This window comes from Lepidochelys kempii, chromosome 4 (assembly GCF_965140265.1).
Source record: "Lepidochelys kempii isolate rLepKem1 chromosome 4, rLepKem1.hap2, whole genome shotgun sequence".
NCBI classification, from domain to species: Eukaryota; Metazoa; Chordata; order Testudines; family Cheloniidae; genus Lepidochelys; species Lepidochelys kempii.
In genome coordinates this window covers 118,215,865-118,228,474 of record NC_133259.1, presented here as the reverse complement: position 1 = coordinate 118,228,474, position 12,610 = coordinate 118,215,865, and the positions used below count along the sequence as shown (strand labels likewise).

The window sequence follows — 12,610 nt, the reverse complement described above, 5'->3', positions numbered from 1 at the left end:
CTGTTTGCATTAAAGTCAATGGTAGAACTTGAATTTTATTTTTTTATGCAATATCTTCATAAATGATCTGGAGGATGGTGTGGATTGCACTCTCAGCAAATTTGCAGATGATACTAAACTAGGAGGAGTGGTAGATACGCTGGAGGGTAGGGATAGGATACAGAGGGACCTAGACAAATTGGAGGATTGGGCCAAAAGAAATCTGATGAGGTTCAATAAGGATAAGTGCAGGGTCCTGCACTTAGGACGGAAGAACCCAATGCACTGCTACAGAATAGGGACCGAATGGCTAGGCAACAGTTCTGCAGAAAAGGACCTAGGGGTGACAGTGGACGAGAAGCTGGATATGAGTCAGCAGTGTGCCCTTGTTGCCAAGAAGGCCAGTGGCATTTTGGGATGTATAAGTAGGGGCATAGCGAGCAGATCGAGGGACGTGATCGTTCCCATCTATTGGACATTGGTGAGGCCTCATCTGGAGTACTGTGTCCAGTTTTGGGCCCCACACTACAAGAAGGATGTGGATAAATTGGAGAGTCCAGCGAAGGGCAACAAAAATGATCAGGGGTCTGGAACACATGACTTATGAGGAGAGGCTGAGGGACCTGGGATTGTTTAGTCTACAGAAGAGAAGAATGAGGGGGGATTTGATAGCTGCTTTCAACTACCTGAGAGGTGGTTCCAGAGAGGATGGTTCTAGACTATTCTCAGTGGTAGAAGAGGACAGGACAAGGAGTAATGGTCTCAAGTTGCAGTGGGGGAGGTTTAGGTTGGATATTAGGAAAAACTTTTTCACTAGGAGGGTGGTGAAACACTGGAATGCGTTCCCTAGGGAGGTGGTGGAATCTCCTTCCTTAGAAGTTTTTTAGGTCAGGCTTGACAAAGCCCTGGCTGGGATGATTTAATTGGGGATTGGTCCTGCTTCGAGCAGGGGGTTGGACTAGATGACCTCCTGAGGTCCCTTCCAACCCTGATATTCTATGATTCTATGAATTCAATAGGGGCAGGAATGGGACCACATCATACTGTAAAACATATGGTCACAATTATACACAAGAGCTTGGTGAACATTATTGCAGTTTCAAAAAAATCCTGACTGAAGCAGTGCTAGAGATATGGTACAGGGAGCCCGGGGTGAGACCAGATACAGCGGGGTGCTGGGCATTTCTCAGTTAGAGACTATTAGCCAGTATGCTCTTCCAGCTCACAGTTGTTTCACAGTAATACTTCACTCTTGCATTAAATGTCATATCTTAAGAATGTAGTTATATTATTGGTATTGCGTAATTTAGTCATGGACTATGGAAATATGTCATTTAATGAATAAAACAATTCAAAGCTGTTAATACGAAAGAGTTAAAAATGAGCTCAGAGAAGGCCTGTGTTGAAAAAGGATGGCCATTTCTAAAGACAAAGTGTTCAAACATTTGCAAATGAAGTACCAATGTGCAGTGTTCAGCAAGCTGCGATATGCACATTGATGGTCATATGAACAGATTAGTCACTTATTTCACTGCACTGTAGGAACTGGTTTTATGGAAATACTGTATTAGGAAACAAACGTGTGGATATGATGGGAGGGAAGGCAAGGAAGGAGCAAAGTAGGTAAGGAAATTTATTTCTGCTTCATTCTTTCCAGGGGCAAAATAAAGAATATTTTTTTTGTGTATGTATTTTGTTTTAAATCCAGACAGAGTCCCGCACATTAATAATGCTTTTCTCAGAAGTCTTATACCATTGTGTATCTGATAGCCAAAGAAATAGTCCTTAAAAACATGTGTATTTGTCTTTGCTCATTTTTGAGTAATCTACAGTTCTTTGGTATGTGGACTAAAGTTTCCTACCTGTCCTATACAAACCTAGCACATTGGGGTTCTGCTAATAATAAGAGAGAGACTTTTCTCAGCCACAACATCCAGCCCTTCCAAACACTTCTTCCTACTGTTACTACTTCATTTATCACATAGCGTTTGTATGACTGCATCCCTGCAAACTCCAGAAGCCTCTGTAGCATCACCCTGTCCCTAGCTTATTAGACACCCTCAGAGGAGAGTTCTTTGCCAAGATGATGATGCCTGGAGAATTAGCCTACTATGTAATAGTCAACACTCCAGGCTAGCACTGGACGTAGACAGCAGGGACAAATGATGTGGTCCTAGGACTGACCTTGCTATCTGTGCAGACACCTACATAGGGCCTATGTGCAAAAACTACCTCCCACTGAACCTTTGGACCTGTGAGCCTCCTCATCTCTGAGTGTGGAGCTGCTTAGTTTGGGGGCTGAGTATCTGGATCCACTTTGTTTTTACATGTTCTAAGTAGAGCTGATAAAAAAAAAATAAAGGAGGAAGGAATATTTCATGAAAAATGTAGGGGCTGAGACTTTTTCATTCTTTTTTAATAAAATTTTTCATATTTGCAAAATTCTTTTAAATTTTTTTAGGGGAAAAAAATCACATTCCTGTTTGTTTTTAATCCCGTCCTTTCTCCCCCCCCCCACCAGAAACAATGGATGGAATGTTTAAGGGTGTATGGGGGGGGCGGAGATTTTCCCCAAAATTCCAAAATGAAAAATTTTGCAAATGTCAATGCATTTAGAAATTTTTGTCAAAACCTTTTCCATTTTAAATGACACTAAAAAGAAGAAAAAAAGTGTTTTTTAAAAAAATCCGGCCAGGTTCCGTTCTGACATTTATGAGGAAGGGTGAGCAGGGTGGTTCACCAGAGACTAATGGTGGGATGGGTGACACTGTGGCTAATTCATGCAATATGTTCCCAGCTAGATTTAGGCCTGGTCTACATTGAAAGTTAGGTTGACAGGCAGATGGGTTGACAGTGTAGACGCAGCTATGTCAAAGGAAGAATGCTTCTGTCAGTGTAGCTACTGTCACTCGTGAAGGTGGTGCTCCTGCACTGATGGAAAATCCCCTTCCATCAGTGTGGAGGACCACATGTAGACTATATAGTTATGCTGGCATAGCTATGATGACACAGTTGTGCTTGTATAGTCTGTGTAGTGTAGACATATCTTTGGTGTATATGTGGGTTTTGGGGGAGGGGGAGAGTACAGGTTAAAATAAAATTGACAAGAAATAGCCGTCTGTTTTTAAATAAGAGAATTCACAGGCCTGTTTAAATCAAGTTTACATGTTTAGAAAAGTTAATTCTTGTTGTTTTTTTTCAGCCATGGAAGAATTAATAGTTGAATTGCGTCTGTTTCTTGAACTTTTGGACCATGAATATCTAACATCCACTGTCAGGGAGAAAAAAGCAGTAATAACTAACATTCTCCTGAGGATACAGTCATCAAAAGGTCAGTGTCAGAGACTTATTTTGTTCCTTGCAGAATGGGAAGAATTAGTTTATGCTCAAAGTTTTTCTCTTTTCCCCTGAAAGCCAAATTGAAACAAAGCAAAAAGACATACAACCAGGCAAAAAATAAATATAGGCTTCTGAGTGCTTTCCTTTGTTACCTTTTATTGTTAATTGTAACAAAGGGCTTGGAACTAAGCTATTACATGTGTCTTCCACTACATGAATGTTAACACAATCTAGCCGCAAAGTAATTTATCGTACTGCAGATAATCTGCCAACCACAGTGTTTTTCTGATCTGTGAATTAAGCAGTTACTTTATTTAGATTGTGAATGCATTTGCAATTGGTGGTATTGACTGAAAAATAGCGTTATATTATGGAGCATTGGCAGTTGCTCTGTATGCTAATTTTGATTTCTCTCCAAACCCCTTCCTCCCTAACTTTCATAAAAAGAAGCCAGTCTCTGAGACTTCAGGGTATGTCTGCACAGAAAGAAAAGATCTGCAGCAGCAAGTCTCAGAGCCTGCGTCAATTGACTTGGCCTTGTGGGGCTAAAAATAGCAGTGTAAATGCTCAGGCTGGAGTCTGGGCTCTGAGACCCTCCCCATTCACCAGGTTTCAACATCCGGGCCTGAATGCCTGCTGCCCCATGTACCCTCGCATGCCACACTCTCCCCAGGGAAATTTTGTTCTCTGGGAAGTTTTTTTGTGGGGGAGAGGAAGAGGAGAGAAGAATTTTTAGAGTTAGTGTTCTCCAATAATTTCCTCACTTTCGTGTCACCCTATTCTATTTAAAATACCCCATGACCTTAACTTTGCCCTTTGATATTTGTAAAAACTTATATTCATGAATCAAAGTAGTAAGTTGATGAGGAGCTTTTCAAAATTGTTGAATATAGTAAAAGTGTGACATACATTTCATTCCCCACTGTAAAGGAACCTACGTATGTCAGTTGTACAATATAGGTAAAAATGCACTCTTTAATCACATGTGTAAGCTTTCAAAATATGTCATTCAACTATAGTCCCAATTGTTATACTTGCAAATGGAATAGAAGAAAAATAAAGCAACTGATCAAAAAGAGATAACAGACACATTTTAAGTGCTACCAAAAAAATTTTTTTTTGCCATCTTCAGGATCTCTTTTACAACATACAATTTTGGAAAACCAAAAAATATCCTGCAGATTGCTAAAATAAAAAAGTCAAATTTGACGTGAGATACCAGCAGTTGAAATTAGAAATGCTACAAAGGACTTTCCAAATGGCGGATGTCATGGGCTGGACACAGTCAGCATGAGGTGTATAAAGCTTTACAGAAGCTTCTGGTGCCTTGAATACTTCAAATGTTCAGTGACTCCCTTGAACAAAGAAAATAGCCTAATTCTTGTATGGAAGCCAGTATAACCATACCCCTGAAAAAAGATAAAAATCCAGAAGACTGTAGTAGATCATACTGGCCAGTATAACTAACCAGCCTGGAAAATAAAGTATTAGCAAAATGCTTAGGAAACCAAATACCTGGCTTCATTCCAGGGAAAGCCACAATTTATAATATTAAATAATATTTATTCATCATATTAAAGAAATGAATAAAAATGGCTTTCTAGCATTAGATGCAGAAAAGATGTTAGTTAAGATTCTTTGGGACTATCTTTTTGTAGTACTGGAGAACTACAGTTTAAAAAATGAATTTATAACCTCCATCGCAAACTGATCTGTCATATATCTTCCTTTATTTGAATGGCTTCTGAAGGACTCTCTCTTTAAAGAGAGGCACAAGTCAAGAGTGTTCTTTGTCACCTCCTCTTGTTTTCTATCATTCTTGAACTACTTGCAATAGCTGACTGGTTCCCCAGAGATTTAGGGAATTCTGATAATGAGCTTAAATTTGCTGTCTTCATGGGTGACACTTTGCTTTGTCTCTGTGAAATACAAATCTCCATTCAGTGCCTCAAAGAAGACTTTGGGCTTGTCTACACTGCCCGAAGTTCAGACTATGGGGATGTGAATAGCAGTGCACAACAAAGTGCTGCTCTGTAACTCCTCCATGTGGATGTTGTGGATGCAGTCTGAAAGCATCCTAGTTCACGTAACCGTAGTCCTCTTCAAACAGGAAATTGGACATCATCTTGTCATAGGAACCACTCTACAAATATAGAAAAAAGGCATCAGGTACCTTTCTCACTGATTTGCTAGATGTATGGGTTATCAGGTTTTCCTCCATGACACAAAGACACAATATTTTTAAAAGAAGGAAGATCAAAGACTATAGACCATTAGTGGATTTTTCCATGCGACTAAATGTTGAACACTTCTGAATAAAATTTACCTACTATTTTCCAGATTCCTATATGTACTTTACAAGTTAAAAATGTCTAGATGCTGTAACTGTAGGAGAAACTACAAAATTGGAAGATCTGCTTAGAAGAAACTTTAAGATGATATGGCCTTACCCAGTTAATCTCCTATCTCTACTGTACAAACTTGTTCACTGCAAAACACTACCAAGTGCATACACTAGATCTTGAGATCTTAAAATTCCTGTTAGGTTAATCAGTGGCAAGAAAACATCTGAATACAAAGTGTGGTTGTCACAGTCACCTCTATGTTGTTTTTCAAAGTGCCATTACAATCAAAGATTTTGAGCATAGACCCACCATTCCATACATTCCACACTGGTAATTGAACCAGTGAATCAATCTTTATTATAGATTGATTCACTCCATAAAACCAAGTTTCTGGCTATGATTTAAAGGTACAGAACATTGTTTATGGTTGCAGTGTTCAATCGTGGGCAAAAAGCTTTATACCCAACAGGGCGCATGTGATAGATATGATAAAGTGAAGTCCTAACTTACCTTAACTGACTGAAAACAGTACCGTGGATCATCACCAAAGAGTGCTTATATGAACTAACTAACTAGCTAACTAACTCTTTCTCTCTCTCACGCACACACAATAAATTCAAGTGAATCAATCTGTAGTTGAAAATATTATTAGTATTTGGCATTCAGGTTTATAATGAAGGTCAGATGGATATGAGGAAAAGTTTGTTATCTAGAATTTATAATTATTATATTAAATATTAGTAATTTGTGAAAAAGACTAAACTAAGCTTTGTTGAATATTGAGTGCCTTTATAAAGTAAAGCAAGTTTCTTTTTATGTCTGTTATATGATATAACATTAAGTACTCCCATCTCCTTGCACAGCTTTGATCTTTCTTTATGTTGCATACAATAAAAGAATACATAAACATACAATACCATATAACCAAACTGAACAATCATATTATTTCTGGTCATTTAAAATATCCTTTTACGCCGCCCACACAACACTATGAGAGAATTTATGGAACTGTGGTATAGAGTGCCCTGGGACTATACTGTTTTCAAAGTCTTCACTACACAGCTATGCAATTGTATATACCCAACAGTATATTCCCATCACTGAAGAAAACAGTGAGCAAAATTAAGGATTGCGGGAATGGTAATCACGGATTATGTGTAAGTGGAAATTGTCTGTATCCTTTAGCTGTTCATTTCCAGAATTTTTTAATGTTTCAGGTTTTTAAAGCTGTCAAACATTGTAAAGAAAGTGTCATTTGGCAGGGGGCGTGAGTAGGATTTCATTGAAACACTTCAGGTACAAGATAGTTATGGTTTAAGTTATTTGTTAAGGGAATCTTTTATAAATCTTTCATGAGCATGTGCATTGTACCACCACTGAACATTGACTTCAGTGGTGTGACATGAAGACTACATTTAACCAGTGTTTAATTTGTGCCAGGGCTTGCTAGAGCTGAGCCCCGGCACCTCTAGGCTTGGCAGTTTATAGTTCCGGCACCTTTGTGCTTACTGTGTCAATTACGAAAGTAAAAAAAAAAAAAAAAATTGCTTGAGCCCCAACACCTCTTTCATTACAAATTAATCACTGCATTTAACGAGTATGAGTTAGTCTAATGCAGTGATACTCAGACTGAGGCTCCCAAGCTGCAAGTGGCTCTTTAATGTGTCTCCTGTGGCTCTTTGCAGCACATGATATTAAAATACTGTGCAATTTAATTATTAACCAATCTAAGTTTATTAACCAAACAGGATGCTTTTACTCTGTTATTAACCAATTGTAGTTGACGAAATAATAATACTTGGTGAGTCATTTTGCATTTATAAATAGTAAATGAAACAATGAATTCACACTATTGTGGCTCTTTTGGGTAATGTTGATCACTGATTTGGCTCCTGAACCACTGAGGTCTGAATATCACTGGTCTAACCGTACGCATCATAGGGTTACATGCAGATATAATCTTTTGGCCTTCATTTATATGTATGTTCCTCCTGCTTCTTGAAATTCCCTTTCGAGTTTCACGTTTGAACAAATGAAAACTCTAAACTAAATCTCGGTCAAGCCCATTTTGCTTCACCTTGTTTTGTGGAAAAACCAGGGCTTCGTCCTCCAAAAATCAAGTTTATTCAGTTGCTGGAGCCTGGAAGGAATTTACAATAGTGTGATTGACAGCATAGCCTGTTTCTATAGAAATGGCTGATCATCATTCTGACTTCACTGCATAAGGAAATGCAAGATGGGCTATTGGGGCACATCCTTATTTAACACACACAGCTTTGTCTGTTAGCAAACAAATTAATAAAAATGTGAGAAAAAATTATTTATTCAGCAGGATTAATTTTGATTTTTTGTCCCAGAAAGAAACTCCCTATTTAACTTTCTAGTTATCAATCAAATACCGCAAAAGAAAGCAAAGAAAGAATACGCAAATGGGTAAAATTCTAAAGATGGATTTGTCCTACATGAAGAGGCACAACTGAAAGTTGACCTTTTAAAAAAAATTTTGAAAGTTTTTCAAGAAATATCTCTAAACTTGATTTTTTAGGAAGAAGGAATTATCTCTGGCCTCTAGTCATAGTCTGTTTTATCAGCATTGTTTTTTTCATCTATTACTTCACACCTGTTGGGACTACAGTGTTATGACAAGAAGCATTTAATCATTGATTGCACTTTTGGGAGTTGTGTGGCTTCAGACAGAGATGTTCAAATATGTATGTAAAAGCTAAACAAAACACTAAAGAGCTAAATTTAGCCCTGGGGTAAGCAGGATGCACCTCCATTGATTGAATTTGTGCCAGAATGTTGAAGAAATGAACCCTAGTGTCATAAATATAAAGGGAAGGCTAACCACTTTTAAATCCCTCCTGGCCAGAGGAAAAAACCCTTTCACCTGTAAAGAGTTAAGAAGCTAAAGATAACCTCGCTGGCACCTGACCAAAATGACCAATGAGGAGACAAGATACTTTCAGAGCTGCAGTGGTGGGGGAGACAAAGGGTTCTCTCTGTCTGTGTGTTGCTTTTGCCGGGACCAGAGCAGGAATGCAGGTCAGAACTCCTGTAAAAAGTCAGTAAGCAATCTAGTTAGATATGCGTTAGATTCTGTTTTGTTTAAATGGCTGATAAAATAAGTTGTGCTGAATGGAATGTATATTCCTGTTTTTTGTGTCTTTTTGTAACTTAAGGTTTTGCCTAGAGGGGTTCTTTCTGTTTTGAATCTGATTACCCTGTAAGGTATTTACCATCCTGATTTTACAGAAGTGATTCTTTTACTTTTTCTTCAATTAAAATTCTTCTTTTAAGAACCTGATTGCTTTTTCATTGTTCTTAAGATCCAAGGGTTTGGGTCTGTGTTCATCTATGCAAATTGGTGAGGATTTTTATCAAGCCTTCCCCAGGAAAGGGGGTGTTGGGTTTGGGAGGATTTTGGGGGGAAAGATGTTTCCAAGCGGGCTCTTTCCCTGTTATATATTTGTAAGATGCTTGGTGGTGGCAGCAATAAGGTCCAGGGACAAAAGGTAAAATAATTTGTACCTTGGGGAAGTTTTAACCTAAGCTGGTAAAAATAAGCATAGGGGGTTTTTCATGCAGGTCCCCTCATCTGTACCCTAGAGTTCAGAGTGGGGAAGGAACCTTGACACCTAGTCTCCCAAGCTGATTTTTTGGATAAACTATACTACATTCCTATGAAAAGAGAGTGACTGGGATTCAAATTTATTTTACTGAGTTGTTGTTCTTCCTTGATGACTGTCGGGCAGGAGTGACTGGTAGGAGTCTCAAGACACAGCTTTTACACTTAACCTCCCTTTCACTTCCAAGTTCTCTTCTGAGTTTTTTCCAGAGGCAGTTGCACTAATGAAACCCTGTTGTTTGTTAGACCTTTTGGAAACCATTGTTCCTCATAACAAAAATTGAGAGTTATGCAAAAAATATTTAGAGGACAGAACTTTTGTGTAACTCTGTTCAAATAGTTTTTGTTGACACTTTCTAGTCTAGTAAATGATGGCTGAGGGAAACCTCTACTCCACTGGCACATCCCCAGTTTCTATATCTTCCTTTTGTAAACAGCAGTTATTAGATGTCTAGTGAATTGTTCAAACTCTGGCTATTTAGATCAGTGGCTCTCAACCTTTCCAGACTACTGTACCCCTTTCAGGAGTCTGATTTGTCTGGAATACCCCCAAGTTTCACTGCCCTTAAAAGCTACTTGCTTACAAAATCAGACATAAAAATACAAAAGTGTCACGGCACACTATTACTGAAAAATTGCTTACTTTCTCATTTTTACCATATGATTATAAAATAAATTGATTAGAATATAAATATTGTAGTTACGCTTCAGTGTGTAGTATATAGAGTAGTGTAAACAAGTCGTATGAAATTTTAGTTTCTCTTGACTTCGTTAGTGCTTTTTATGTAGCATGTTGTAAAACTAGGCAAATGTCTACATGAGTTGATGTACCCCGGTTGAGAATCACTGATTTAGCTCCCTTAAATTCTGATTTTTTTCCCACTAATCTAGAACTATTTCCTGAATAGTTTTCTGTATCTGGTATTCAATAGACTGGATTGGCTTTCTCATATACAGTTAGGTGGGTGAGCATGAGTTTGTTTTGTTTTATTAGAAGCTTAAATTATAGCATCGATCCTATTAAGTTGTGTTTTAAGTCACTAAGACATTCATCGCTGTGGTTTTGGAAATCAATTATGATCCGGGGAACGGGAATGAGGCCAAGAGGGAAATTTGTGTCCTACACATCCACATTCTGGGAGCTTGTGTTGGTCTCTACCCTCTGCCATTTATGAAGGTGATGAATACAACCTCTGTTCTGTGTTGGTAGATTTTTGGATGCTAAAAACAAATGTTCAGGTAAAAATGTTTCAGAAGTTCTTTGAAATGGAGAATTAAGAGATTGTGTGAATAAGTAAATAGATATAGTGGAGCAGTGTCCCATCTTAATACTTTGGTTTACTGTCTTATGTGTCATGCATTTTTTTCCTGCAGGTTTTGAAATAAAAGAACATGTACAGAAACAAGAAGTTTCCAATAGTTTGCCTAGTTTGCCTGCCCCACCTCAGATGCCTCTACCAGAGATACCTCAGCAATGGCTGGTATGTGTTAATTTAACTGTACATTCAGCCCGTAGAAAATATTTCCTTACTATTATTGTGATAACCATTAACACAAATAATTAAAAGAAAGCTACTCTCATTTTCCTCAGGCTAGCTCAGCATGATGATACCTTTCTTTTTGCAATATATAATTAACAAAATAGAGGCCCAGAGTCTGAAAAATCAAACCGGCTTGCAGGGGAAGAAAGGACTTTAATGCTGTCCAATGTAGTTCGCTTTCTAGAACAGGAAATTCTCTGAAAGAGTAAAATTTTAAGTTTCTAGTGATGTTTATAGAAAATATGAGAGCTGGACTGAGATCTCCATTGAAAATCGTCCAGCTGGAAGCAGCTGTTTTGCTGAAAAGTAACCTAATTATAAACAAGTTTTAGTCATTGTTTATTATTGACTTGACAATAGCTTAGAAGAAAATAATGTAAGTAGGTTCCTAGCAGTGACTCTGCAAAGAATTGCTTTGGACTGTTTTGACAACAACTTTAGCCCTGATATTAGAGAGGATTAATTATTGATAAATTGTGCTGATTCTTACTTATTCCTGATCAACTTCCTAATGAAAGGTATTAGATGAGTCCCCACTAAGGAGATGTACTTTTTATAAAGTATCTATGTTTAGCTTGCAATGCAGAATTCAGTGTTCCCAAGGTGTGCGAGAGAGACTGGATGACCTTAGGATGTTTTTTTAATCTCTTTTCAAATTACCGGATTGACATTTTTGTTTTACTCATTTTATAAGGCAGTGATGTAATGCATCAGACCAGTGTGCCATTATTCTCCATTATTCATCTTGAGACGGTGGACAGTATTAAATGCTTCAGAGGAAGGTGCAGAAATCCCCATAGTGGACAGTTTTGGAATAACCTGATCATCGGAGTAGTTTCTTCCTAACCGCAATCAGTGTTTTGGCTTATGTCTTGAAACAAAATTTTAAAAAATCCTATCTAGTTTAACTGTGGATGTTCTTAAACCACAAATATTTATGCTAGTGATAGCCATATAACTAATTTATATATAAAATCTGGCAATACTCAGCAAAAATGTGTGCTAATATTCTTTGCAGGTAACTATATAGAATTATTATGCAATAAATTTGAGTGGATGCAAAAATGCACGTTAGTACGCACTGGAATCTGGAGAACCTATTCCATGGTTATAGTGTTTGATAATAAAACGTACAAGAAGTGCATAACATAAAATCCAGTGGAAATTATGGAGGAGATACAAGAAAATCACAAAAAAATATATGCACATGCCTGCAGATTTTTGAAGATGTGCTTCAAGTGCTAATCCCGTAAAATCAAGCCAACTTAATTCTTTATTTTCCAGTACGCATGTAGGCTCCATTCAGTAAATTGGCTGCAGAAACTGCCGCCAAACTAAGCTTTTCTGTTGGTTCCAAAGAAATTTGCCTGATTCTCGTCTCTCTTATACCAATGTATAAATATAGTTAAAACTAAAAAAGCTGTACAGGGGGATGAGCTATAAATAGGGCCCAATATGTCGACAATTTCTGCAGCAGTTAAATTCTTTTCAATTCTGAAGTAACATAATTATTGCTGGAAGATATTGTGAAAATTGACTTTGAAATTGAGCCAGTTTAGAGCCAGGGGGCCTGTGACTGAAAGTTCTAAACAGGACTGATTCCCACTGCAACGAGAAAGGGATTCTTCTGAGTGCCAAGTGAGTCTGTGGAATCAGAGACCTTCAATTAAGGATCGAGGAATATTGCAAAATTATAGTGTTTTGTATGCCTGGTCTTTTCTTAACTTCGTACTTCCTAGCATGCTTGGCTAGGGGAAAGAGAGAAAGAATGGTGGTGA

General features: G+C 37.8%; 1 protein-coding gene across 3 annotated transcripts in view; it reads left to right on the top strand.

Annotated features, from left to right (window-relative positions):
* Positions 1 to 12,610, top strand: part of AFAP1 (actin filament associated protein 1) — a 168,113-nt gene that overhangs the window by 67,276 nt on the left and 88,227 nt on the right. For all 3 annotated transcript variants that reach the window (XM_073342598.1, XM_073342601.1, XM_073342599.1), the window contains 2 exons: positions 3,182 to 3,310; positions 10,666 to 10,772. In XM_073342598.1, the coding sequence (XP_073198699.1) occupies positions 3,184 to 3,310; positions 10,666 to 10,772 (234 nt within the window). In that variant the 5' untranslated portion in view covers positions 3,182 to 3,183. The remainder of the gene's footprint in view (positions 1 to 3,181; positions 3,311 to 10,665; positions 10,773 to 12,610) is intronic.